General features: G+C 42.1%; 1 protein-coding gene across 1 annotated transcript in view; it reads left to right on the top strand.

The window, feature by feature from the left end:
- Positions 1-24,427, top strand: part of ERMP1 (endoplasmic reticulum metallopeptidase 1) — a 189,571-nt gene that overhangs the window by 62,617 nt on the left and 102,527 nt on the right. The window contains exon 7 of the mRNA XM_033925775.1: positions 13,956-14,168. Coding sequence (XP_033781666.1) covers positions 13,956-14,168 — 213 coding nt within the window. The remainder of the gene's footprint in view (positions 1-13,955; positions 14,169-24,427) is intronic.

Genomic DNA, 24,427 nt, shown 5'->3' with positions numbered 1-24,427 from the left:
TGAATCACTAGAAGGGGCTCCCTTGCCACCTTGGTATCTCGTTTAAGTCCTGCCTTCCTATCGAAGTCCTAGCCCTCCAGTCTTGCGCATGCACGACCTGGTTGGTTTATACTCATTACCTGGTTAACATTCTATACTTGTGTTACATCCCAGCTCCTCCCTCAGTATCCCACGATCCCTTTATCCGTCAGGAATCCGTCCAATCCCTGTTTGAATCCCTGGACCGTACTCTGCTTGATCACTTCCTCTGGTAGTGCATTCCAAGTGTCCACGACCCTCTGGGTGAAAAAAAACTTCCTTGCATTTGTTTTGAACCTATCTCCCTTCAGTTTCTCAGAATGCCCCCTTGTATTTGCTGTCCCCTTTAGTCTGAAGAATCTGTCCCTATCCACCCTCTCTATGCCCCTCATGATCTTGAAGGTCTCTATCATATCTCCCCTGAGCCTCCTTTTCTCCAGAGAGAAGAGCCCCAGCCTTTCCAGCCTCTCGGCGTATGAGCAGTGTTCCAGCCCTCTTACCATTCTCGTTGCTCTCCTTTGGACTCTCTCAAGTACCGCCATGTCCTTCTTGAGGTGTGGCGACCAATACTGAACGCAGTATTCCAGATGCGGACGCACCATCGCTCGATACAATGGCATGATGACTTCCCGTGTTCTGGTTGTTATGCCCTTCTTTATGATGCCCAGCATCCTGTTGGCTTTTTTCGAGGCTGCTGCGCACTGTGCAGATGGCTTCAGTGATGCATCCACCAACACACCCAAGTCTCTCTCGAGTCTGCTGTCTCCCAACAATACCCCCCCCCCCCCCAATTTGTAGCTGAACAACGGGTTCTTTTTCCCTATATGCATGACCTTGCATTTGTCCACGTTGAAGCGCATTTGCCATTTGTTTGCCCAGTCTTCCAGCCATGCTGAAAGAGGACGGTTGGATACAAATCATGAGAGCCTGCAGGATCAATACCAAGTTTCCAGCTATCCTCGGAACTGAAGAATGACAAAACCAAAGATACTTCAATTTCCTTGAACGGTCAGAACTTTCCTATTGTCGATTCCATAAAAATTCTGGGAGTGACGCTGGACCGTTACCTCACTCTCGACATTATGGAAACTAAGAACCATCAGAAAGTACTTTGATGCAGCATCATTCCGCTTACTGGTGCAATCTTCCATTTTAAGCCTACTCGACTATTGTAACATCATTTATCTGGGGTCTTTCAAGAAAACCATTCAAAGACTCCGAATTATACAAAATTTGGCAGTTCGACTGATTTTTGGTATAAAAAAATGGGAACATGTAACCCCCTACTATCAAAAACTTCATTGGCTGCCCCTAGAAGCAAGAGTGTTGTTCAAATTTGCCTGTCTTTGTTTCTTTTTTAATATATTCTTTATTCATTTTCAAGATTACATTAAGTGTTAAAATATATTCAATCACATAAACAATAAATACATCACTTAAAAATAATCATTGACACATCTCACAAATTCTTATCCCCATCCCTATCCCATCCCACCCTCCCATATATTCCATAATCATATAAAACATGTAATAATAAAATCCCCCCTCCCTGCACCTTAAATTAACAAATAAATATAAGGGAACCAATTCTGAATTAATATTTACAATACTTCGTTAATGGTTTCCACACATCCTGAAACTTTTTAAAATAACCCCGCTGTACTGCAATAAACCTTTCCATTTTATATATATGGCATAAAGTGTTCCACCAGAAGCTATAATTTAATCTCCTCCAATCCTTCCAATTAAATGTGATCTGCTGAATGGCAACTCCAGTCATTATAAGTAATAATTTATTGTTATTTGCAGAAATCTGACTTTTTGCTCTCATTTCCATACCAAATATCACAGTATCTTAGGATAATGCCACCGGGTTATCTAATAAATTATTAATTTGGTCCCAAATTGATTTCCAAAAATTCATAATAAATGGGCAATGAAACAATAAATGATCTAAAGTTCCTGCTTCTAAATGACAATGCCAACATCTATTAGACAAAGAACTATCTATTTTTTGTAATCTAACAGGGGTCCATAACGCTATCTATCTATCGCAAGATCTAAAAAAAAAAGTCTTTAAATTGTTTCCTGGACCCTAACATGGTCCGTGTTTCGGCTGGAATAGTCTTCCTCAGGGGTATGTTAAAAGACCCTCCGAAACAGATAGTCACGGCCTGCCTCTCACATGTAAAACCAAACAAAGACTTGCTGCAAAAAAGTAGCACTGCTGCTGGATTTAGTGTTGGTCACAGAAATGCAGTTCACAGAGACCCATAACTGGGATGTAGTTAAACTGAGCTATAATCTGTTCAGGAATAACAGGACAAGAAGGGGAGGGGGGGGAGGAGTGGCGTTAAAGATAATATTAAAGCTACAGAGCTGCAGCATTTACAGATTAAGGAAGAGCCATTGTGGGTTAATCTGGAAAGAAGGAATGAAAGTTCTTTTTACATTGGTATTTTTTATTTATTTATTTATTTTTTCATTTTTCTATACCGTTCTCCCAAGGGAGCTCAGAACGGTTTACATGAATTTATTCAGGTACTCAAGCATTTTTCCCTGTCTGTCCCAGTGGGCTCACAATCTATCACAGGCAGAAGTGAACAGAGATTTAATTGAAGACACTCAAAATATAGCTGTGAAATGAGAAGCATTACTAATAGGTGATTATAGTATGCCAGAAGTTGATTGGGGTATCCTTTTGCAAAGTTTTCTAACAGTAGGTAGACCCTGGATTGTCTACAAAGAGAGCTGTTCCAGCAGTTTGTAAAGGAACCTTTAAAGGATGGGGCCATTCTGGATTTGGTGCTTACAAATTGTGAAACTTGTTCCTGATGTTTTAGTGGGCGATTTTGGCATTCAGTGATCACCAGATGGTGCACTTCAGTGTTAAGACAGAGGGCTCATTCAAAAATGAAGGTTCTAGTTTTCTAATAAATTAAACTTTGTTGAGATGTGGGAATACCTTAAGGAGGTGTTAGCTGGATGAGAACATCTGGAAGAAGTGGGCAAAACTGAAAGGAGCTATTTTAAGGGCAACATACTTTTTTTGTAAGGAAAATAAGAGGGGTCACTTTGGTTCTGAAAAAATAGTAGCTGAAAAGGTAAGAAAAAAGAGGTTAGTTAGTAAAGTGGTCAGGAGAAGCAAAGATGCAAATGGAAGAAAAAAATAGTCAATATGTTGAAATTGTGGAATGGGGATAGCAAGACATTTTTAAAATATATTAATAGGGGGGGGGGCGCTAGTGAGCGTCATCGGAGATGGCTGCCTGAGCGTGTTGCTCCCGCGCGGGAAACACTGAAAGCATCAATATCGGCTTTTTTCCACATCAATCAGTGGGGATCGATAGCGGTCAGCTGCTGGGGAGCACCATGGCGACCGGTAAATCGGGTAAGCGCCGAAGTTTGGAGCCTGTATCTTCGTCTAAGTTAAAAATTGATGACGTCACTGCGGCCTCGCTTCTTGAGGAACTCCGCTCCCTCCGCTCCCTCATGGCGGATAATAAAACCGTCACAGATGAAATCTTATCAGAGCTATCTACATTTAAAGCGGAGCTCACTGATTTAAATGCCCGGGTGTCTGCTGTTGAGGTCACCACTGCGCTTCATACTGAAAACATTAAAACTTTACAGCGTCAGGTCAGACGCATAACTATGTTGGAAAATGAGCTGGAAGATCAGGGGAATCAATCTAGGAGATATAATTTTCGTATACTTGGTCTTCCTGAAGCGAGAGAAAAGCGCAATTTGATTAAATTTTTGGAGGAAACCTAGCCAAAAATTCTTACCCTGAACTTTCAGCAGCCTTTTGAAATTGAAAGGGCACATCGTGTCCCCACGCAGCAGCCCAAAGTGCCTGGCAAATACCCAAGGCCGGTCATAGTCCGTCTGCTCAGATACAACCAAGTACTTGAAATCATGCAACAGGCTAAAACTCATGCACCGATTAAATATGAGAGTCATTCTCTCCTGTTTGTTCCAGACCTGTGCAAGCAGACAGCTAAGGCTCGCAAACAGCTTTTGGAGTACAGACCTCGCCTGAAACAACTGGGCGCAAAATTTGGGATGTTATACCCTGCCAAGCTCAGAGTGACTTATAACAACTGCACAAAGGACTTTACAAAATCTGAAGACCTTGCTGACTACCTGGAAAAGCTGGCTCCTAGCAGCATCGATAATACCTAATGCTGTTCAAGTGGGCTCTGATGATTACCTTCCCAGGCTGACTCTGGCCTAGTATTCCTGCTTTTCCTCATGATACCTGTTGCTTTTCATTGATTGTGAGGGGATAATGCTGATAATTCTTGTTTTGTTATTGTTCCTGTTCTAGCATTCTCTCGTGCGGGAGTCGCGCTGTGGCGCACTCCATGAGCTTACCATCCCGTGGTTAACTTCCTTCATTCATAATAAGCTGTTCATGTTTCTGTTTGTGATTACCGTATTTTCTCGCATATAACGCGCGCGTTATACGTGGTTTTCACATACCGCGCATACCCTTGCGCGTTATACGCGTGAGCGCGTTGTACAAAATTTTTTTTACATAGTTCCCCCCCTCGACGTCCGATTCACCCCCCCCCCCCCCGCAGGACACGATCGGGGCAAGAGGGAGCTCAAGCCCTCTTGCCCCAGCCAACCGCGGCACCCCCGACACGATCGGGGCAAGAGGGCGCTCAAGCCCTCTTGCCCCAGCCAACCGCGGCACCCCCGACACGATCGGGGCAAGAGGGAGCCCAAGCCCTCTTGCCTCGCCGACTCCCCAACTCCCCGACAATATCGAGCCAGGAGGGAGCCCAAGTCCTCCTGGCCCTGGAGACCCCCCCCCCGCTAGTTGTTCGTGCCAGGAGGGAGCCCAAACCCTCCTGGCCACGGCGGCCCCCTACCCCCACCCCGCACTACATTACGGGCAGGAGGGATCCCAGGCCCTCCTGCCTTCGACGCAAACCCCCTCCCCCCAACGACCGCCCCCCCAAGAACCTCCGACCGTCCCCCCAGCCGACCCGCAACCCCCCTGGCCGACCCCCACAACACCCCCACTCCCCCTTCCCCGTACCTTTGTGTAGTTGGCCGGACAGACGGGAGCCAAACTCGCCTGTCCGGCAGGCAGCCAATGACGGAATGAGGCCGGATTGGCCCATCCGTCCCAAAGCTCCGCCTACTGGTGGGGCCTAAGGTGCCTGGGCCAATCAGAATAGGCCCGGGAGCCTTAGGTCCCACATGGGGGCGGGGCCTGAGGCACATGGGCCCAACCCGACCATGTGCCCAAGGCCAGGGGGGTCGCGGGTTGGCTGGGGGGGCGGTCGGAAGTTCTTGGGGGGGGGGCGGTCGTTGGGGGGAGGGGGGTTTGCGTCGAGGGTAGGAGGGCCTGGGATCCCTCTTGCCCGTAATGTAGTGGGGGTAGGGGGTCGCCGTGGCCAGGAGGGTTTGGGCTCCCTCCTGGCTCGATATTGTCGGGGAGTTGGGGAGTCGGCGGGGCAAGAGGGCTTGGGCTCCCTTTTGCCCCGATCGTGTCAGGGGGGCAAGAGGGCTTGAGCTTCCTGTTGCCCCGATCGTGTCGGGGGTGCCGCGGTTGGCTGGGGCAAGAGGGCTTGAGCTCCCTCTTGCCCCGATCGTGTCCTGCGGGGGGGGGGATGAATCGGACGTCGGGGGGGGGCATCAGGCTTTCAGGGTGGGGACAGGACTTCAAGGGGAGAGGAGAGTCGGGGCGTGCGAAAGGAGAGTCGGGGTGGCCAGAGGAGAGTCGGGGCGGGCGAAAGGAGAGTCGGGCAGCGACGGGAGAGTCGGGCAGCATGCGCGGTATACGGGTGTGCGCGGTATACAAAATTTCTTTTACATATGTCTGTTTTCCGCGCGCTATACCCGTGTGCGCGTTATCTACGTGAAAATACGGTACTCAATGATAATCTATTATACTTATGTCTTTCTTTATGTGATATTCTACATGCTCTTCACAGCTAGATATTTCCATGATGCTTCTTTGTATACTTTACCATGCCTTTACAATGCATAACGCTTAATGTGAAAGGGCTAAATAATCCAATCAAAAAGAAAAAAATTGCTAATTACATTTCATCCTTCAAAGCTGATGTAATATGCTTACAAGAGACCCATCTCACTGAAATAGAAGCTAAAAAATGGTCTTTTTCTTGGGCTTACCCAGTCCTTTATTCCCCAGCGTTAGGAAAAAGGAATGGGGTAATGATAATTATAAAAAAGAGACCAGACATCTCTATCATTTCACATACTACTGATTCTAAAGGTGGATGGATATTGGTGACACTGAATATTGCCAATGTTAAACTCATGATTATGAACATATACGGTCCCAACATGGATGAAGAGGATTTCTTTATCGAGTTAGCTGATCAAGTTAACATGTTCAGAGATTGTCATTGTATATTATGTGGAGGCTTTAATGTTATTCAAGATCTGATTAAAGATAGGAAATCTTCTCTACCTTACAAGAAAACCAAAAACAGGCACTCCCTTCAGGACCTTATAACTCAATTTAATCTGGTGGATTTGTGGAGAATCATGCATCTAGATGATTCAGACTTCACGTTCTATTCCTCGCCTCACAATTCGTACTCGACACTTGACTATTTTTTGTTGAGCCAATCATTAGTTCGTTCTGTACAATCCACTGTTATTAAGGAAATTAGTGTGTCTGATCACGCTCTGGTACAACTTCATCTCACTGACCTCGGTCTCACTTCTCCCACTAGACAATGGAGATTCAATAACTCTCTCCTGCAGGATGATGATTTCCGCATATACATATCTACTGCTCTCTCTGAATATTTTGAAATCAATACTTCATCAGTCTCTAAATGGCCTTACGTATGGGATGCCTTTAAAGCCTTTGTGAGGGGTCTTATAATCTCCTACTCCGCTTCGAAGAAAAAGACTGAGTTGAAGGAGTTTCACAGGTTGGAGGCTGAGATAAAGAAATTTGAAGAGAGTCACAGACTAAACCCAGTTGATATGCAGATTCTAGGACAATTACAAGCTCTGCGTTATACGTACAATGTGACCTTGAGTAAGGTAGCGGCTAAACAAGTTTTCTCCCAATATGCTACTTACTACACAGAATCGAATAAATGCGGGCACAGCCTAGCCAACTTCCTCAAGGGCAGAACAGACAGGACGAATATCACTGCTTTACAGGCCCCTGACGATACTATACTCCAGGATCCGAAGGAGATACTTTCTATGTTTCACTCCTTCTACGAACAACTGTACACATCTGAGGTGGACCCTGAGAGAGATATCTCTTCTTTTCTCTCTACTTTACCTCACGCCATTGTGGACAAATCTGATAATGCTTCTTTGTGTCAGCCTCTTACCGTCTCAGAACTGTTATTGATAATTTCCTCCATGGCTAAAGCTAAAACACCCGGACCGGATGGGCTTACTACAGAATTTTACTCTGCCTTTCATGATATATTATTGCCTCATATGCTCAATTTTTTCAACTATCTTATCAACACTGGTGAGGTTACTGGATCATTTACTGAGGCTACAATCATCGTGTTGCCTAAACCCAATAAAGATCCCTTGAAGGTTTCGAACTACAGACCTTTATCATTGATAAACACTGATGCCAAGGTGTTTGCCAAATTGTTAGCGACCAGACTTCAACCGGTATTAAATAAACTTATCTCTATGGATCAAAATGGTTTCCTAGCTAATCGGCTGTCCACCAACATTGCTCGCACTTTCCTCATTGTGATTGCGCACGCTGACAGTTTGACAGAACCACTGGTAGCTATGAGTCTAGACGCAGAGAAAGCCTTTGATAGGATTGAATGGTCATATCTCTTTCAGGTTCTAAAATGGTTTGGCTTTCATGAAGACTTCTTGACTGTTCTTAAAGTTTTATACTCTTCACCTAAAACTAAGATTTACATCAACGGTTTCTTCTCAACTTCTTTCTCTCCATCCAGGGGGACACGTCAAGGCTGTCCACTGTCGCCTCTTCTGTTTAATTTGGCACTTGAACCTTTACTTATTGCATTACGGAATGACTCGACTATCAAGGGGATTCAATGTGAAGAAAGAGAAATTAAATTATTGGCATACGCCGATGATGTGCTCCTTTATGTGACTGCTGACTCCTTAGCCAATGTACTGAAGACTATTGACTCTTACTCTTCTATTTCAGGCTACAAATTAAACGTATCTAAAACAGAAGTTATGCCTCTTAATTCTCCAGAGTCGCATGCAGTGGTACAACGTCTTGGTCTACAATGGTCAGGGAGGAAACTTAAATATCTTGAGGTTTTTTATGCACCAACTATTGATGAAACAATATCTTTAAACTCGGAACAGCTGATTTCCATGGTAACGAAACTCACCGCCAGGTGGTCTCCTCTGCGTCTATCCTGGTGGGGAAGACTTGAGACGATAAAGATGATGATCACACCGGTGGTGAACTACACATTAAGTATGATTCCAATCTATTTTCCTATCTCTATGTATAAACGCATAGAATCACTGTTAACCAAATTCCTGTGGAATAACTCCAATCCTCGTATTAGTTTACAGAAACTCAAAAAAGATAAGTTTGAAGGGGGTGTCAAATTCCCTAGTTTCTACGATTATCACATGGCAATGATACTGCGCCAAAGCTCACAATGGCTTCTGGACTCATGCTCTTCAGATATTCCCTCCTGGATAGCACTGGAAACTTTATCTGTTGGTATTCAAGAAACCTTTTACTCTACCTTTACTGAACCTTCCTGTGATTCATTCAGTGAACCTGTTCGTTCGACTAAACAAGCGATAAAAACTTTTGATAAATTTCTGAAAGTTAAGTGGACTGATACCTTTTATGTTTACATTTGGAATAACCCTAAAATTACGATACAAGGCAAGGTGGTCAACTGGCCTTCATGGAAAAGAGCAGGCATAGCTTTTCTGGCTCACTTATACTCTGATTTTTCTTGGGTACCTTTTGAAACTTTATGTAATGATTATCACATACCTTCCACTCATTATTACAGATGGTTACAGTTATGCCACGCCATCAAAGCTGGGTATGACCTAAGTAATATCACATGCTCTAAGCCATCTATTTTAAAATTATACGAATTGATGGCAATCAAGTCTAAAGGACAAGTTGCTGCTTGGTACTCCTTACTCTCAAATATGACTTGACCCTGGGTCTTTGGGATGTGTGGTCTATTGACACAGGTGTTGCCTTATCTCATTCTTGTTGGCCCAAGGTGTGGAAGGATGTTAATACAGTTTTACATTCTTCCTCTATTATTCAATCAATGTATTTCTTACTACATAGGGCATTCTGGACCCCCTATAAGTTATCAAAATTGCCTAATTCAGAGATAAAAAGCTGTTGGTCTTGTAACGCGAATGAGGGAACTCTTGACCACATGATTTTTACTTGCCCACCAATTAAAACTTTCTGGTCTCAGATTTGGGAAACCATATCTAAGATAGTGGGCATAAACGAACCTCCCACCCTTGCAATTCTGATCTACGGCAGGCATGGCTTGAGAACCTCATTAGACGACTCATTAGCCAAGCTGCTCAGATGTTTAGTTCTGATAGCGCTTAAGCTCATTATCTCGAATTGGAAAAAGGCGGATAATTTATCATATGCTCTGTGGTGGAATACAGTTTGTTTGACCATGAGATATGAGAGATTCTTTGCTGAAAAACGTGGTTCTATTATTTCTCATGATAAGGTTTGGCTTCCCTTGACTTTGTATTGTAAGGCATTATCTGCCACTGATTAAAGTGTCATTGCTAATAATCTTTTCTGATCTTTCATATAGATTTGCTGTGAATATCCTTTTGCATTTGCTGAATGACTATCATATGTTTAACCACGACTGTTCTCTTAGTTCTCTTCTGTACTGACTTATTATTGCGGTTTATGACTTTGTCATGTATTCTATTATGTTTTCTATGCATTTTATAAAAAACAATAAACATATTGAACTTAAATATATTAATACAAGGAAGTACAAAAGTGGCAGGGGTGAAGGAGAGTAATATGTAAAAGTTCATAAAGATAAAGCAGAATTGCTTAGCAAGTATTTTTTTCTTCTGGTTCACAGATAAAGAACATAAGAATATCCTTGCTGGGACAGACCAATGGTCTACCTAGCCCAGTGTCCTGTATCCACGGTGGCCAATCCAGGTCACAAGTACCTGACAAAGAAACAAATAGTACTAACATTCCTTGCTACCAATCTAGGGCAAGTAGTGGCTTCCCCCCGTGTCTGTCTCAATAGCAGACTATGGACTTTTCTTCCAGGAACTTGTCCAAACATTTTCTAAAACCAGCTACGTTAACCACTCTACCACATCCTCTGTCAATGCGTTCCAGAGCTTAACTGGATTGGTTGCATGGAATATTGCTGCTACTTGGGTTTTGGCCAGGTACTAGTGACCTGGATTGGCCACTGTGAGAACGGGATACTGGGCTTGATGGATCATTGGTCTGACTCAGTAAGGCTATTCTTGTGTTCTCACTGTTCTCTTTTGTGATGCCCTTAGATGTCACAGGGGGCATTTGATGAATGTCAGAGAGGACAGACTCGGGAGTAACCTAAGGAAACATTTCTTCATATAATTTGTGAAATGGTCTCCTGGTAGAGATAGTGGAGAAAATGGGACCTCATAGGGAGAGGAAGGAATGGTGTGTGGTGTGGATGGGCAGACTGGATAGACCTTATGATCTTTCTTTGCCTTCATTTTTCTGTGTTTCTTTGATAAAATCTCAGGTGACCTGGCCAGAATCCCAAGCAATAACTCTGGAAAAGATTTGTAAGGTGATATACCGTATTTTCGCGGATATAACGCGCACCATTGTAAAACGCGCACAGGGGTATAGCGCGCAGAAATCACGATGATATGTACAAAAACTTTTCTATACCGCGCTCAGGCATATAACGCGCATGCTGCCCGACTCTCCTCTGGCCACCCCGACTCTCCTTTCGCTCTCCCCGACTCTCCTCTGGCCACCCCGACTCTCCTTTCGCCCTCCCCGACTCTCATCTGGTTGCCCCGACTCACCCTGACTTTCGGTGCACTGCCCCGACTCTCCTCTGGTTGCCCCGACTCACCCTGACTTTCGGTGCACTGCCCCGACTCTCCTCTGGTTGCCCCGACTCACCGTTCACCCGCCCTGACTTTCGGTGCACTGCCCCGCCTCTCCGTGCCTGTCCCCCTTGAAGTCCTGTCCCCCCTTGAAGGTCTGCCTGTCCCCCCTTGAAGGTCTGCCTGTCCCCCCTTGAAGTCCTGTCCCCCTTGAAGGTCTGCCTGTCCCCCTTGAAGATCTGCCTGTCCCCCCTTGAAGTCCTGTCCCCATCCTGAAAGCCTGATGCCTCCCCTCGACGTCCGATTCTTCTCCCCCCTCGGCAGGACCACTCGCACCCCCACCCCGAAGGACCGCCGACTCCCCGACAATATTGGGCCAGGAGGGAGCCCAAATCCTCCTGGCCACGGCGACCCCCTAACCCCACCCTGCACTACATTACGGGCAGGAGGGATCCCAGGCCCTCCTGCCCTCGACGCAAACCCCCCTCCCCCCCAGCCGACCCGCGACCCCCCTGGCCGACCCCCACGACCTCCCCACCCCCCTTCCCCGTACCTTTGGAAGTTGGCCGGACAGACGGGAGCCAAACCCGCCTGTCCGGCAGGCAGCCAACGAAGGAATGAGGCCGGATTGGCCCATCCGTCCTAAAGCTCCGCCTACTGGTGGGGCCTAAGGCGCGTGGGCCAATCAGAATAGGCCCTGGAGCCTTAGGTCCCACCTGGGGGCGCTGCCTGAGACACATGGTCGGGTTTGGCCCATGTGCCTCAGGCCGCGCCCCCAGGTGGGACCTAAGGCTCCAGGGCCTATTCTGATTGGCCCACGCGCCTTAGGCCCCACCAGTAGGCGGAGCTTTAGGACGGATGGGCCAATCCGGCCTCATTCCTTCGTTGGCTGCCTGCCGGACAGGCGGGTTTGGCTCCCGTCTGTCCGGCCAACTTCCAAAGGTACGGGGAAGGGGGGTGGGGGGGTCGTGGGGGTCGGCCAGGGGGGTCGCGGGTCGGCTGGGGGGGAGGGGGGTTTGCGTCGAGGGCAGGAGGGCCTGGGATCCCTCCTGCCCGTAATGTAGTGCGGGGTGGGGTTAGGGGGTCGCCGTGGCCAGGAGGGTTTGGGCTCCCTTCTGGCCCAACTACACAAAGTACGGGGAAGGCGGGTGGGGGTGTCGTGGGGGTCGGCCAGGGGGGTCGCGGGTCGGCTGGGGGACGGGCGGAGGTTCTTGGGGGGGGGGCGGTCGTTGGGGGGAGGGGGTTTGCGTCGAGGGCAGGAGGGCCTGGGATCCCTCCTGCCCGTAATGTAGTGCGGGGTGGGGTTAGGGGGTCGCCGTGGCCAGGAGGGTTTGGGCTCCCTCCTGGCCCGATATTGTTGGGGAGTCGGCGGTCCTTCGGGGTGAGGGTGCGAGTGGTCCTGCCGGGGGGGGGATGTATCGGACGTCGGGGAGTCGGCCGGGCAAGAGGGCTTGGGCTCCCTCTTGCTCCGATCGTGGATGCGGGTGGGAGCGCGTGCGAGCGGTCGTTCGGGGTGGGGGTGCGAGCGGTCCTGCTGGGGGGGTGAATCGGGCGTCGGGCGGGGTGGGAACTATGTTTAAAAATTTTTGTATACCGCGCTCAGGCATATAACGCGCGAGGGGTATGCGCGGTACGTAAAATCACGTATAACGCGCGCGTTATATCCGCGAAAATACGGTAGTTGTCACTGTATTCTTTCTTTTGCAAAACAATTAAAGATTGATATTTGTGCCAGAGCGGATACTGCCTTTGGAAAAGCAGTGTTTGAGGGATCTTTGTCATCTTTCTACCTTGAGGGATAGAGGTTTTGTACATCTTATTGGTCTAGACTGGTTTAGCAGGATAAAATGGTAAAGATTGATTCATCATGATTTCTTTGCTAGATCAGTCCAGGGCTCACCCAGAAAGACAGTGGTTTTTTTGAGGGATCACTTTTGGTAACTGACTAGTCTCGTTGCTATTCCTGCTCTGCATTTCTTGTTAATAAGTTGCTGAATCGACATAGGGTTCTCAAAGAGGTTCAATGTATGATAGGTTTTGCTGAGTAAATGTTTGCTCTGGCACTAGCATACTGACAGCTTCTAGGCTGCATCACTCTTTATGCTCTTGATGTCACTCTGGAGTTGAGCTTTGTTGCCTCCATCTGCTGGTAGGGTACATAACTCATTGGTCTGGACTAGTCTAGCAGAAAACAAGGGAAGTAAATTATCAGGTAAGACCAAATTTTACCTTAGATGAGCTAGATATGTTCCCTGTAGACCACACGTGTCAAACACAAGGCCCCGGAGCCGAATCTGGCCCGCCTGACTGTTTTATGTGGCCTGCAGTGATGGTGCAGCATCTAAGCACCTGATCATGCAGCCCCACGCCCAGCGGTGCTCCAAGCTCCTCACCACACTGCCTCAGTACCCATTCGCAGGCAGAAGGACCCAGTTCTAGTATAAAAGCTAGGTTAGAGCAGGGTGTGTCACACAAGTGCCTGAGGGTAAGGAAGGATCTATACTTCTACTAAGACTAAGGGCCTCTTCTATTAAACTGCGCTAGCAGTTTCTAGCACGGGGTGCCACGTTGAATGGTCCGCATTGCTCCTGATACTCATAGAGTTCCTATGAACGTCGGGAGCAGCGCAGGCCATTCAGTGTGGCTTTCTGTGCTAAAAACTGCTAGCGCAATTTAATAGAAGAAGTGGTAAGCATCTTAATAAAAAATTTGGCCTGTGACTTAGCCTGTGTTTTACATTTTGGCCCCTTATGTGATTGACTTTGACACCCCTGCTGTAGACTAAAATGTGTTTTCTATCCTTATTCCTTATCTCTGCTACTGAATTGAGTCCATTACTTTATTTTGCCTTATATATTTTGTGTGTTTAACAGGTGACAACATTTTAGGTGTCCTAAAATATCTGGCAACCTCTGATAAATTGGCAAATCCTTCTCAATATCACCATGGAAATATGGTCTTCTTTGATATCTTTGGCCTGTTTGTGATTGCATATCCAGCTCGTGTTGGCACCATAATGAATTATATTGTAGCAACTGGTGCCATACTTTATCTTGGCAAGAAAGCTGTACAACCCAAATATGGTGGTAAGTTCACTGCAAGGGAGTGTTTTTGAAGAAGTAGAAATGTGTGAGTTTTTTTAATCATGAAAAATGGATATATACTATATTCTCTCTAATAATTGCCTGGATTATTATTAGAAACACCAAGTATTTCTGTCCTTCAACCTGTCTCATGCAGTAAATGGCATTGCTCTCCTCCACCTTTCATCCCCCCTCCATTTCCCCCATGATGAAAGTATCTCTCTTCTCACTTCATCACTAGGTTATGGTGCTGGGCCAGTGTAGGGCTTAAGGATCTGTACATGCACAGATACTCAAGACCTCACACCAGCCCAGTACCATAACCTCAAGACCCCGTACTGGCCCTGCACCATAACCTTGAGATTGGGTAATAAGAGAGATATGGTCAGGTTTGGTTGTTTTTTTTTTGTTTTGTTTGAGGGGGTGGGCAGTTGGAGGAAAGATAGAGGGTGAAGGAGAGTGGCGCCCAAATTGGGGGGGGGGGGCGGTAAGTGATTATTGGGAGTATCTTTTTTTTTTTTTTTTTTAATCTTTATTCATTTTTACAACTTACAACAAGTGTATCAGGAAATAACATTTGAACTTAAACATCACTTGATTTTCTACTACAGTCCTTTTAAATAAATAAAATTTATCCCCCCTCCCATCCCTACCATTTCATATGCATTCACTTATATTATACAATATATTCTTTTCTATTTATCCTAATATTTAATGAAGAATAAGAATCCCCCCATCTGAGGGCATGGCTTGGAAGCACATGAGCATGGTCAGGTAAACGGTGAGCTCCATCCTGACAGACCTTTTAAAAGATAAATAGGTTACACAATTTTTTTTTTATCCGGCTCAAAAAGGTGAACATAATATATTATGGCATCCGGGAAACAAGTAAAGGCTGATTCAGCTTTTACAGCAACGGAAAGTGCTAAAAGGTCGAAGCCAGCAACCCCCTCGAAAAATCTGTTACTGAAGGACAATCTGGATAATAATGATATCCTTGTTGAGCTGCGAGCAATTAGAGAAATTGTATTGGACAACTCAAAGAAAATACAAGAGGTGAAAGAAGAAATTTCAATTCTCAATAAAAAATGGAATTAGCTGAAAACAAAATGGATAATTTAGAGAAAAGGATTGAGACCGTTGAAGTAGAAATACTTAAAATAAAGCCTGATCATAAAAAGATTGAGATACTTACGCGGGAGCTTGAGGATTGTTGTAATAGGGAGAGAAGGAATAACCTGCGACTTTTAGGGTTACCGGAAGGGGCGGAGAAACATAACCCGACTTCCTTTTTGGAGAATCTCCTCCCTAAATTCCTGCCATTTAAAACGAAGTCTTTACCTTCATCTTTTTCCTCATTTTATTCTTTTTCTTTCTTCCTTCAATTTCTCTTTCCTCTTATCTTTTCTTTTATTATTTTTTCATGAACAGTCCTAGTACTTTGGATCTTTTAAAACGATTCAATTCTACATTGCACACTGTAACTGAATATTTGTTATACTAAATGTTTTGTTTTATTTTTTGATATCTTGTACTTGAACTGTTTCTTATATTTTTTCAAAAAACTCAATAAAAAATATTGAACTTAAAAAAAAAAAAAAAAAAAAGAAATAGAAAGAGCCCATAGGATTCCTTCAAAAAGATTAGACAATCAAAGGGAACCATGTCCATTAATCTTCAAGCTTTTAAGGCACCAACATGCATTGTAAATATGTCGCCTTGCGAAGGAGAATAAAAATTTAAAGTTTCAGGATTCCCGTATTCATATTGTGCCAGACTTCGCGCAAGCAACTGCAGCTAAAAGGAAGAGATTTCTAGACTTAAGGCCGCAATCGAGAAGCATTGAGGCCAAATACGGGTTAATTTATCCTGCGATTATGAGGGTGACATACAGAAATAAAACAATCAATTTCAAGGAGCCAAAAGAATTGCAGGAATTTTTAAAACAAATAGAAGAACCAATGTCTTCATAAATACTTTCGTTTTGAGAGGTTTTACCTGAGGAAACTTATTTATGATAGAATTGATTTCTAAATATGGTTTATTTGAGTCTGTCATTATATACATTAGAAATATATATGAGGAATGATTAAAGGTTTAACTGCTCAGGAGAGGAAACGTTGACAATAGAATGTCAGAGATTTCTTTGGTCTTGAGACGTTACTGTTACAACTGATTTCAGAATGGAAGCAGGAGAAAACGTATTACGAAAGGAATCGCACGACTGATAAATTTACAATACTAGTGTGACTATGAAATTAAGAGTATGACAGGGCTTATAACACCAAAGGATCAGTGAATAGATGGGAACTGTCTGCTTTTTTTTTTTTTCCCCCAATTCTTTATTCATTTTAAAATCAAACAAGTGCACATAAATATATCATAAATTGATTCCAATATAGCACTTTAAAATCTAACACATAAATTCTAATAGACCATTAATGATAAAAACCCCTTCCCACCCACCCTTCATCAGTTATTCTATATAAAATATATTATACTATTATTATAAACATAATTATAAAATTTCCTCCCTAAATCCTCCCTCCCCCCTAAGTGTGCATATAGTAAATCTAAAAAAAAAGATGAAAAATGCCTATTCCCTTTTTGCAACGCTATTGCTCTTTCCATCTTAAAAATATGACATAACGAATTCCACCAGAATGTGTAATTAAGATTATTGTAATTTTTCCAGTTATTGGTAATATGTTGAATGACAACCCCTGTCATAATTAATAAAAGTTTATTGTTGTGTGATGATATTTGACAATTTTTCCTCATAACCATTCCAAATAAAACTGTATCATAAGAAAGCGCAACATGGTTTTCCAATAGAGAATTTACTTGAGTCCAAATTGAATTCCAAAATAACTTAATACAGGGACAATAGTAGATGATCCAATGTCCCTGGTTCCAGATTACAGTGCCAGCATCTATTAGATTTAGAGCTATCTAACTTTTGTAAACGAACAGGGGTCCAAAATGCTCTATGCAACAAAAAAAACCAAGTTTGCCTCATAGTTGCTGACACTGTACATCACATTCTCCAAGACCAAATTCGTGGCTACTAAGATGCAGAAATCTGATGCTTAATCTCAATGCTTTTCAATGCAAATTTGTAAACATATAATGAAAATTTCATGACACCCATTCTTTATGATACTAGGCCTGTTTACATCTCGGCAGAATGATATCTATTCCTTCTGTTTCCACACCGTATATCTTCCATTTCATATAAATAACAACATCAATATATGCTAGGTGGGCATTTGTTGTTTTTTTAATATTTTTATTTTTATTCATTATTATGTTATTCACAAGTAATACAACTTGTTAAAACAATAGAGTCATAATCCAGAGTCATTTGTAACTGTTAAGTTGATCAAATTTTACAACTTAGGAAAACTGAATCGGAATTTTATAACTAATTAAAGTTAATAGGAAATATCTGTTGGTTTAGACAGTGCACAAAGTGGATTTACTGGACAACTTTGGAATATATACAGCGTTAGAAATTTCTGCTAATTGATAAGTTAATGATTTTATTTATTGATGATTGAAAAGGTAGATGATGATTGAAAAGGTATTAATTTCTTCATTCATTCATTATTTAATATGAGAGATCACACAGATAAATCAAAGATTTCATAGTTAAAATAGCAGGATATTTATTTACATTATTATATTATTTTTTATGATAAGATACTTAATTTTAGGATATAAATTCAAAAGGTAAAATGAAATTAATATTTATAGGGGGATCTGTTTCTTCATGAATAATGCATTGATTTTTATAATATTAAAGGGGGAAAACATGACTAGATATATAATTGAATATAGGGTTGGGATACATTACCTATTATATCAATATTCTATTGTTTACTCTATTTGGGATAATAATTTAATGATTCTTAAGGATTAATTTTAAGTTAAGTTAGCTCTGTTATTTTTGAAATGGATAAGTTTTTAGATGAATTATTATTATGATTCTTTAAGTGACTTATTTCTGAAAAAGGATTTAATGGTTATTCTGTTGGGGGTTTTCTTTTTACCTGATCTAATATGTGTGTTTTCAAGTTTTCACTTTTTCTAGTAATATGAGAGGGTAGGGTGGTTGAAAGGGGGGGTTTGGGAGGGTTAAAAGGGGAAAACTTTTATGTTCAAAGTTTTAAATTTGGGGAAATGGTATGGGGGTAATAATAAAAAAAAAAAAAACATCTAAAAAGTGTCCTAAATGGCTACTTGGAATATCAAAAAGCCTGATCGTCCAGGTACCCATAACCAAAGCTGGTTTTTAGACGTATCTAAAACCAGCTTAGGCCTTTCCCCTGCCTCTAAATGCACAGAGAGAAAAGAGGTGTGTTTAGAGGAGGGGAAAGGGCGGGCAGTGGGCGGGAGGTAGGCTGACCTACACAAGGCGTACAACACCTATAACCAAAACAGTTTACCGGTTACAGAATCCAGCTTTTAGGTGAAGGACTGGCTCCTCCTTCGCCTAAAAGCCCTTCTGTTGGATGTTTGGGGCTTAGGCATTTTTTTGTTTCATTATGGTTAAAAAGTGTAGAAGTGATGTGGGTGTACTTTTAGACGTAGTGGAGATTGGGCGTTTAGGCAGAGGAAGGCCATAATCAAAACATGGACGTTTGTTTTGGTTATGGACACTTTCCCTGCTTCTGGGTTGAACGTTTAGGGACTTAGGCCAAAAGGGGACTTAGACGCTTTTTTTGATTATGCCCCTCCACGTATTCAGGAGACTCAGAATGATATTAGCTACTTGATTTTGATTAGATGTTTTGATTATAAAGTTTATGATGGCGTTTAAAATTTTAATGGCCTCAACCATCAGATTAAAAGGAAAAAAAACACTCACTTATTTGAAACAACAGAATGCTGATGTTTACTATATACAGGAGACTCATCTGTCTGTGGTAGAGTCAAAAAAAATTGGAAGGAGGTTGGGTAAAACAATGTTTTTTCACCCCAGCAATAGGGAAAAAAGTAGGGGTAGCTATTCTTATAAATAAGAAATGTACAGCTATTTTTCACTTAATTGGTTCAGATCCCTTAGGAAGGTAGGTATATGTAGATATGATTATGGGAAATAATACCCTGGCATTGTTCAATGTGTATGCCCCTAATTCGAATCAAAATGAATTTTTTAAAACACTGCAGCAATTGATACTCCTACTGGCTGCTTCTAAAATAGTAGTAGCTGGAGATTTTAACGCTGTTATGGATCCATTGATGGATAAAAAACTGAGCAAATGTATAAAATCATTAGGGTTAGATAATTTGGTACATATATGGCGAATACTTCATTTTAATGATCGGGAATTTTCTTTTGTTCACATGTTCATAAGTCCTTTTCAAGAATTGATTATATTTTGTCTCAACTCAAATAGTTCAGCAGGTGACAAAGGCCTCCATAGATCCAATTATTTTGTCTGATCATGGTGGTATATGGATTGAACTTCAATTATCTGAACAAGAAGCTAATAGATCTGTATGGAGATTTGATAATACATTGCTTGCGGATACAAAGTTCCTTGAAGAATTAATGAATTCTTTCAAATTTAATATATTGGAAGAAATCTCCATGGAAAATTTATGGGATGCCTTTAAGGCTGTCTGAACCAAAATACACCATAAAATTAGCACCTCCACTAATAATAGTGCAAATAAATATAAGGGAGCCTCAGAGATCTTGAAATCAGGCAATGATTTACCAAGATTCCAGATCAATCAAAAATCTCAATCATTGGCTCTACCTTCTAGTATAGAGAAAGATTTTTAAATTTTGAAACTTTTTATAAACTTTATATTTCATAGAATAGAGATAGTGCAAAAACTTTCATAAGGCACTTATCTTGTGAATCAGCAATACTGCTTTGTGGAACCCGACGGGGCCACCGTTTCACCCAAGTCAGCTTTGTCAGGGGTTTGTAAATGTAGCAGTACCTAAATGATAAACAACAGTATTACTTTCAATATTCACTATCTTTGAAATAGCTTAAATTTAAGCCTTAATAATAGTGCTTAATATAAAATACATTGGAACTTGCGACTTTGCTCATGGCTCAAAAGATTAAATTCAAAATGGCGCCAAGGGCTAAGAACTCCAAGATTTTATAGAGCCAATCAAAATGCTTTATGTCATTATTCAAAAAGGACGTGACAAACATTTCATATTCTGCTTATATTATAAAACAAATTAAAAAAACAATTTTCTAATTTGGAAAAAAAAATTAAACATCTAGGCCTAGATTCTGTAAAGTGCGCCTAACTTTAGGCGTGCTTTAGACGTCCTTGTGGCACAAGTGGCAATCAGCATTATTTAGGCTCTATTTAGACATCGTATAGACGTCTCTAATGCACTAAGCATATCTTAGGCGTCTATTAGGCACGCGTTCCCAAAAATCCCATATAGACGCCAGATAGATGTCCCTACAATGTTATATATAAAAAGGTGTTTTTTACTGATTTGTTATTATTTCAGGACTGTTAGCTTTAACATAATTAACCCAAAGTATACCACCATTAAAAGGATAATAAATACACAGTATACCATGTTTAAAAGGATATTTATAATATATTAGTTTCAGTGGGAGTTGATCTGAGAACATCAGCATGGAAGGGGGGAAGTTTCACTCCTGTGCTACACAGAAACTTGTATAGCAATGGTATCATTAGCTCCTATAAGAAGTGTAAAGCATAGGATTTTGAGCTCCGTATAGGCTTCAAATAGACGTGGTTTAAGCTCCAGAAAGGCTTTAGCATAATACATGCTATTTAGATTATCCAATCAGCTTTCTCTGGGCATTCCACAGACATTATTTGAAAGAGGTTTTTAGAAGCGATTTCTTGCTCTAAATAACGCTCTCTTTGTCATGAAACATTGCTACAATCAGCTCATTCTTCAAAGCAAACAGAAAGCCCATAACTTTAATTGGCCAAGCTTAAAAACAGAATAAAACACAGAACAGACCTGAATGTGGCTTCTAGTTAATTGCAAATGGAGGTATGGAGCTGCACAATTATGACCTCATTGTGACATCATCAAAGTGCACCTGCACAAGTAAAAGGCCAGGAGTTGAACTCACAACTTCTGGAAGATCAGGACAGCACTTTTACTCATTGAGCTACAGCACCTTCCGCTCTAGTTTTTCTGACTCCCCTGTCATATCATAGTTTAGTGATCTTATAAGGTAAAAGCTGCTTAGCTTTCATCTCATAGTTGAGAAAAAAGACTGGTAGCTCAATTGCTTAAAGCACTGCATTCATTGTCCCAAAAGCCAGAATCTCACGTTGGGTTCAATAAATGTGATGTGGATTCAAATACTGCTGTTTTGTATCAAATGCAAACTCAACTTTTGGAATAGATTGTTTCTAGTATTGCTAATGTTGTGCTGTTTGAGATAAAAATTAGATGTGATTGGTCTGTAGCTTGTAATTTTTATTAAAATGAGTATTTTGTCAGCTGAAGGACATGAGGGAGTCGAACCCAGACCAGGCCCACACCCCAACCTTCATTCTAACCCCTGTACTACAGAATCAGCCATAAAATCATAGCAAGTCTAACTGGATTATACTGTGCTGTTTAGGCATCCTTTGGGCACCCAAAAAATGTAGAATCGGATGCAGTTCAGCATATCTCAAGCTGTCAGGGTAGGAAACTGACTGAAAGAAGCCACCAAGTTAAGGCACCTGGTTCATCCTCTCCACCTCTCATCTAATCTCAAATATGCTAGTTGCAGGCTGTGAAGCAGGAGACATGCCAGCTACCCTGTTTGCCACGCCCACCCCCCCTTTTGCAGCTTGGGCCTCATGGAACACTAGATAAGACAAAGGTCAATGTGACTAAGGAGCTGAAGTGGTGCTTATTAAGGAAACACTAATGCCCGGCTGCTACTCAATAGAAATAAGCACAACGTGAAAAATGGTATAAGATTTTTATTGCACAGTCCAGGAAAGCAGCAACTGCAGTTCAATAAGATAGATGACAGGTATGCGGAGTAAGGCACTCGTAGGTCCAAGTTGTTACTGTGGTAGAATGGTAAGGTCCCAGAATCTGCTCCTGGTAGAAGGCAGGCTGAAGAAAAAGGAAGATGGATTGAGACAAATTAAGAGTTGATTGGTGAGTTTTAAGCTGTTTTTTACAAATCCACACATGCACTAATTACTAACGTGTGTAAAGGATAAAACGCATGCGTTAACCTTTACCACACACTAATGGCGCTTAAACGGTGCCGCTTCAGTGCGCGAAAAAACTTTCTTTTACCGCATGCTGAAGCGGCACTGTGTAGGCGCCGTTAGTTTGTGGTAAAGGTTAACATGTGCATGTTATCTTATGCACACGTTAGTAGTTAGTGCATGCATGAATTTAGCACACCTTTGTAAAACTCACCAATTGACTTTTCTCAGAAAATCTTCTATAACTACACCCTTCTGAAGGGAAAAAAAGTGTGAAACATGTTAGTATTGTGAAAATATAGATAATTCATCACAAGGGCAAACAAAGGTTTCAGTACATCATTCTTACCTATTCTGTCTGTTTTAGTATTTGAGCTTTGTCCAGGTGCAAGCTCTTGTGATGAACTGTTTGAACAGACCTGGGAACAGGAAATCAGGAGAAAAGGGGGAAAGGTCAAGACATGTGGAAAAATAAAATGCAGCACAGTCTCAGAATAACAGCTAGAATGAACAGAAGCAAAAGAAACACTGTTCCTTTTTTTATAATAAGGATGCCTATCAATTATGACTCTAAAAAGATTTACCTTTAGCTCTATGAGGAAAAGCACTGCTATAGGTTCCACATATTCATGTAACTTGCATATCCATTTTGCAGGCACCAAATTTTCAAATATGGGGTTTTTTCAGCCAAGATTCCTGGAACCAATTATTATCATCACTAATTCTCAGACCTGCTAATGACCCTGTGGAATGGAGAGAATTGTGGCAGATTTCAGGGGAAGAAAAAGTTAATAGAGCATCACCATAAGCATGGGAGTCCAAAAGAAGAAATCAGTTCTGCCTGAGCTTTTTTATAATAAAGACACCCAAATAGCTAGCAATATATTATTTTCACCTAGATTTGTTCCTGGAAAGATGAAAAAGGTTAGACAAACATCAAAATTGCAAATTACTATAGCTGCTAATGGTCCTATGAAATGGAGAGTTGTGGCAGATATAGGAATGAAAAGGTTAAAATATAATCAAGTAAAGTAAAGTCTCGGAAATAAGCATTGACACAGAATTAGGTGTCCTAAAAGAAAACACTGCTCTGATGGACCTTCTTATACTAAGGAATACTAAGTAGCGTCTGACGTCATAGGCACCGTTTGGACTTCCCACCAGAAAACTTTCAAATCTGATTGGGCGTGCTTTAGGTGTGGTTTGGGCAAACACACCTGTCCTGACTTTTAATCAATTCCTTCCCTTCTCAAAGCTTTTACTAGAAGCCATTTGTCATCTGCTTAGTCTGTAGAGGCACTGTTACCAAATTCTAAACAAAGTTCCTTCTATAGCTCTATGCCTTAAGATGCTACTTTTATCTTCCATAGGTCAGGGGTTCAAGTCTTGAGTGCGGTTAACAAATATTTGATATTAATTTTTCTACCAGAAAACCTTCAAACTCTTTGGCCATTCCTTTGCTTAAACATATTTGAGTTGATCTTTAAAATGATCTGCAGCAATTCTCAAGTGTCTAAAGCAGTCTGTTCTCTCTTCCTAAACCCCGCTCCCCCACCCCAACACACACTCCTCAAGCATGAAATCACAAACAGCCAAGCTGAATATACCAACAGGAATTTCTCTGTGGTACATCTCAAAAACATGTACCTTCCTTCAATACCTGTCCAAGTCCTCTGAAGTTTTAGTAAACTCTTCTATCTTGTGCCCTGTGCAGATATTGCATAGAAGGAAATCCATTCCTACCAGAATGGCTTGTAGCAGAGAGAAGATGAATGTATCTGATGCACCTGTACCTGCAATCTGCAGAATACTGATGAAAAACAGCAAAGTCCATCACTTATGAGAGCTGTTAGGATGCTGTTAAAATGAGTAAAGGTGAGGGTGGGATTTGAACCCAGGAGCTTCAGAAGATAGACAAAGTGCAACAAGGCACATTAACCTGGTGAGCCACAAATGGCATCTTTCTGTAAGAGGAGATGTTTCCTCCCATGACAGCTTAGGATGTCCTAGCCATGGGAAGGAGAAAATAAGTTTGCCTGGAAAAGGAAATGTGCTGCTAAAAACGGCAAAGT

The sequence above is a fragment of the Geotrypetes seraphini genome, chromosome 1 (genome assembly GCF_902459505.1).
Source record: "Geotrypetes seraphini chromosome 1, aGeoSer1.1, whole genome shotgun sequence".
In the NCBI taxonomy this organism is placed as follows: domain Eukaryota; kingdom Metazoa; phylum Chordata; class Amphibia; order Gymnophiona; family Dermophiidae; genus Geotrypetes; species Geotrypetes seraphini.
The sequence above is the reverse complement of the archived record's forward strand: the minus strand, read 5'-3'. Positions and strand labels throughout refer to the sequence as shown.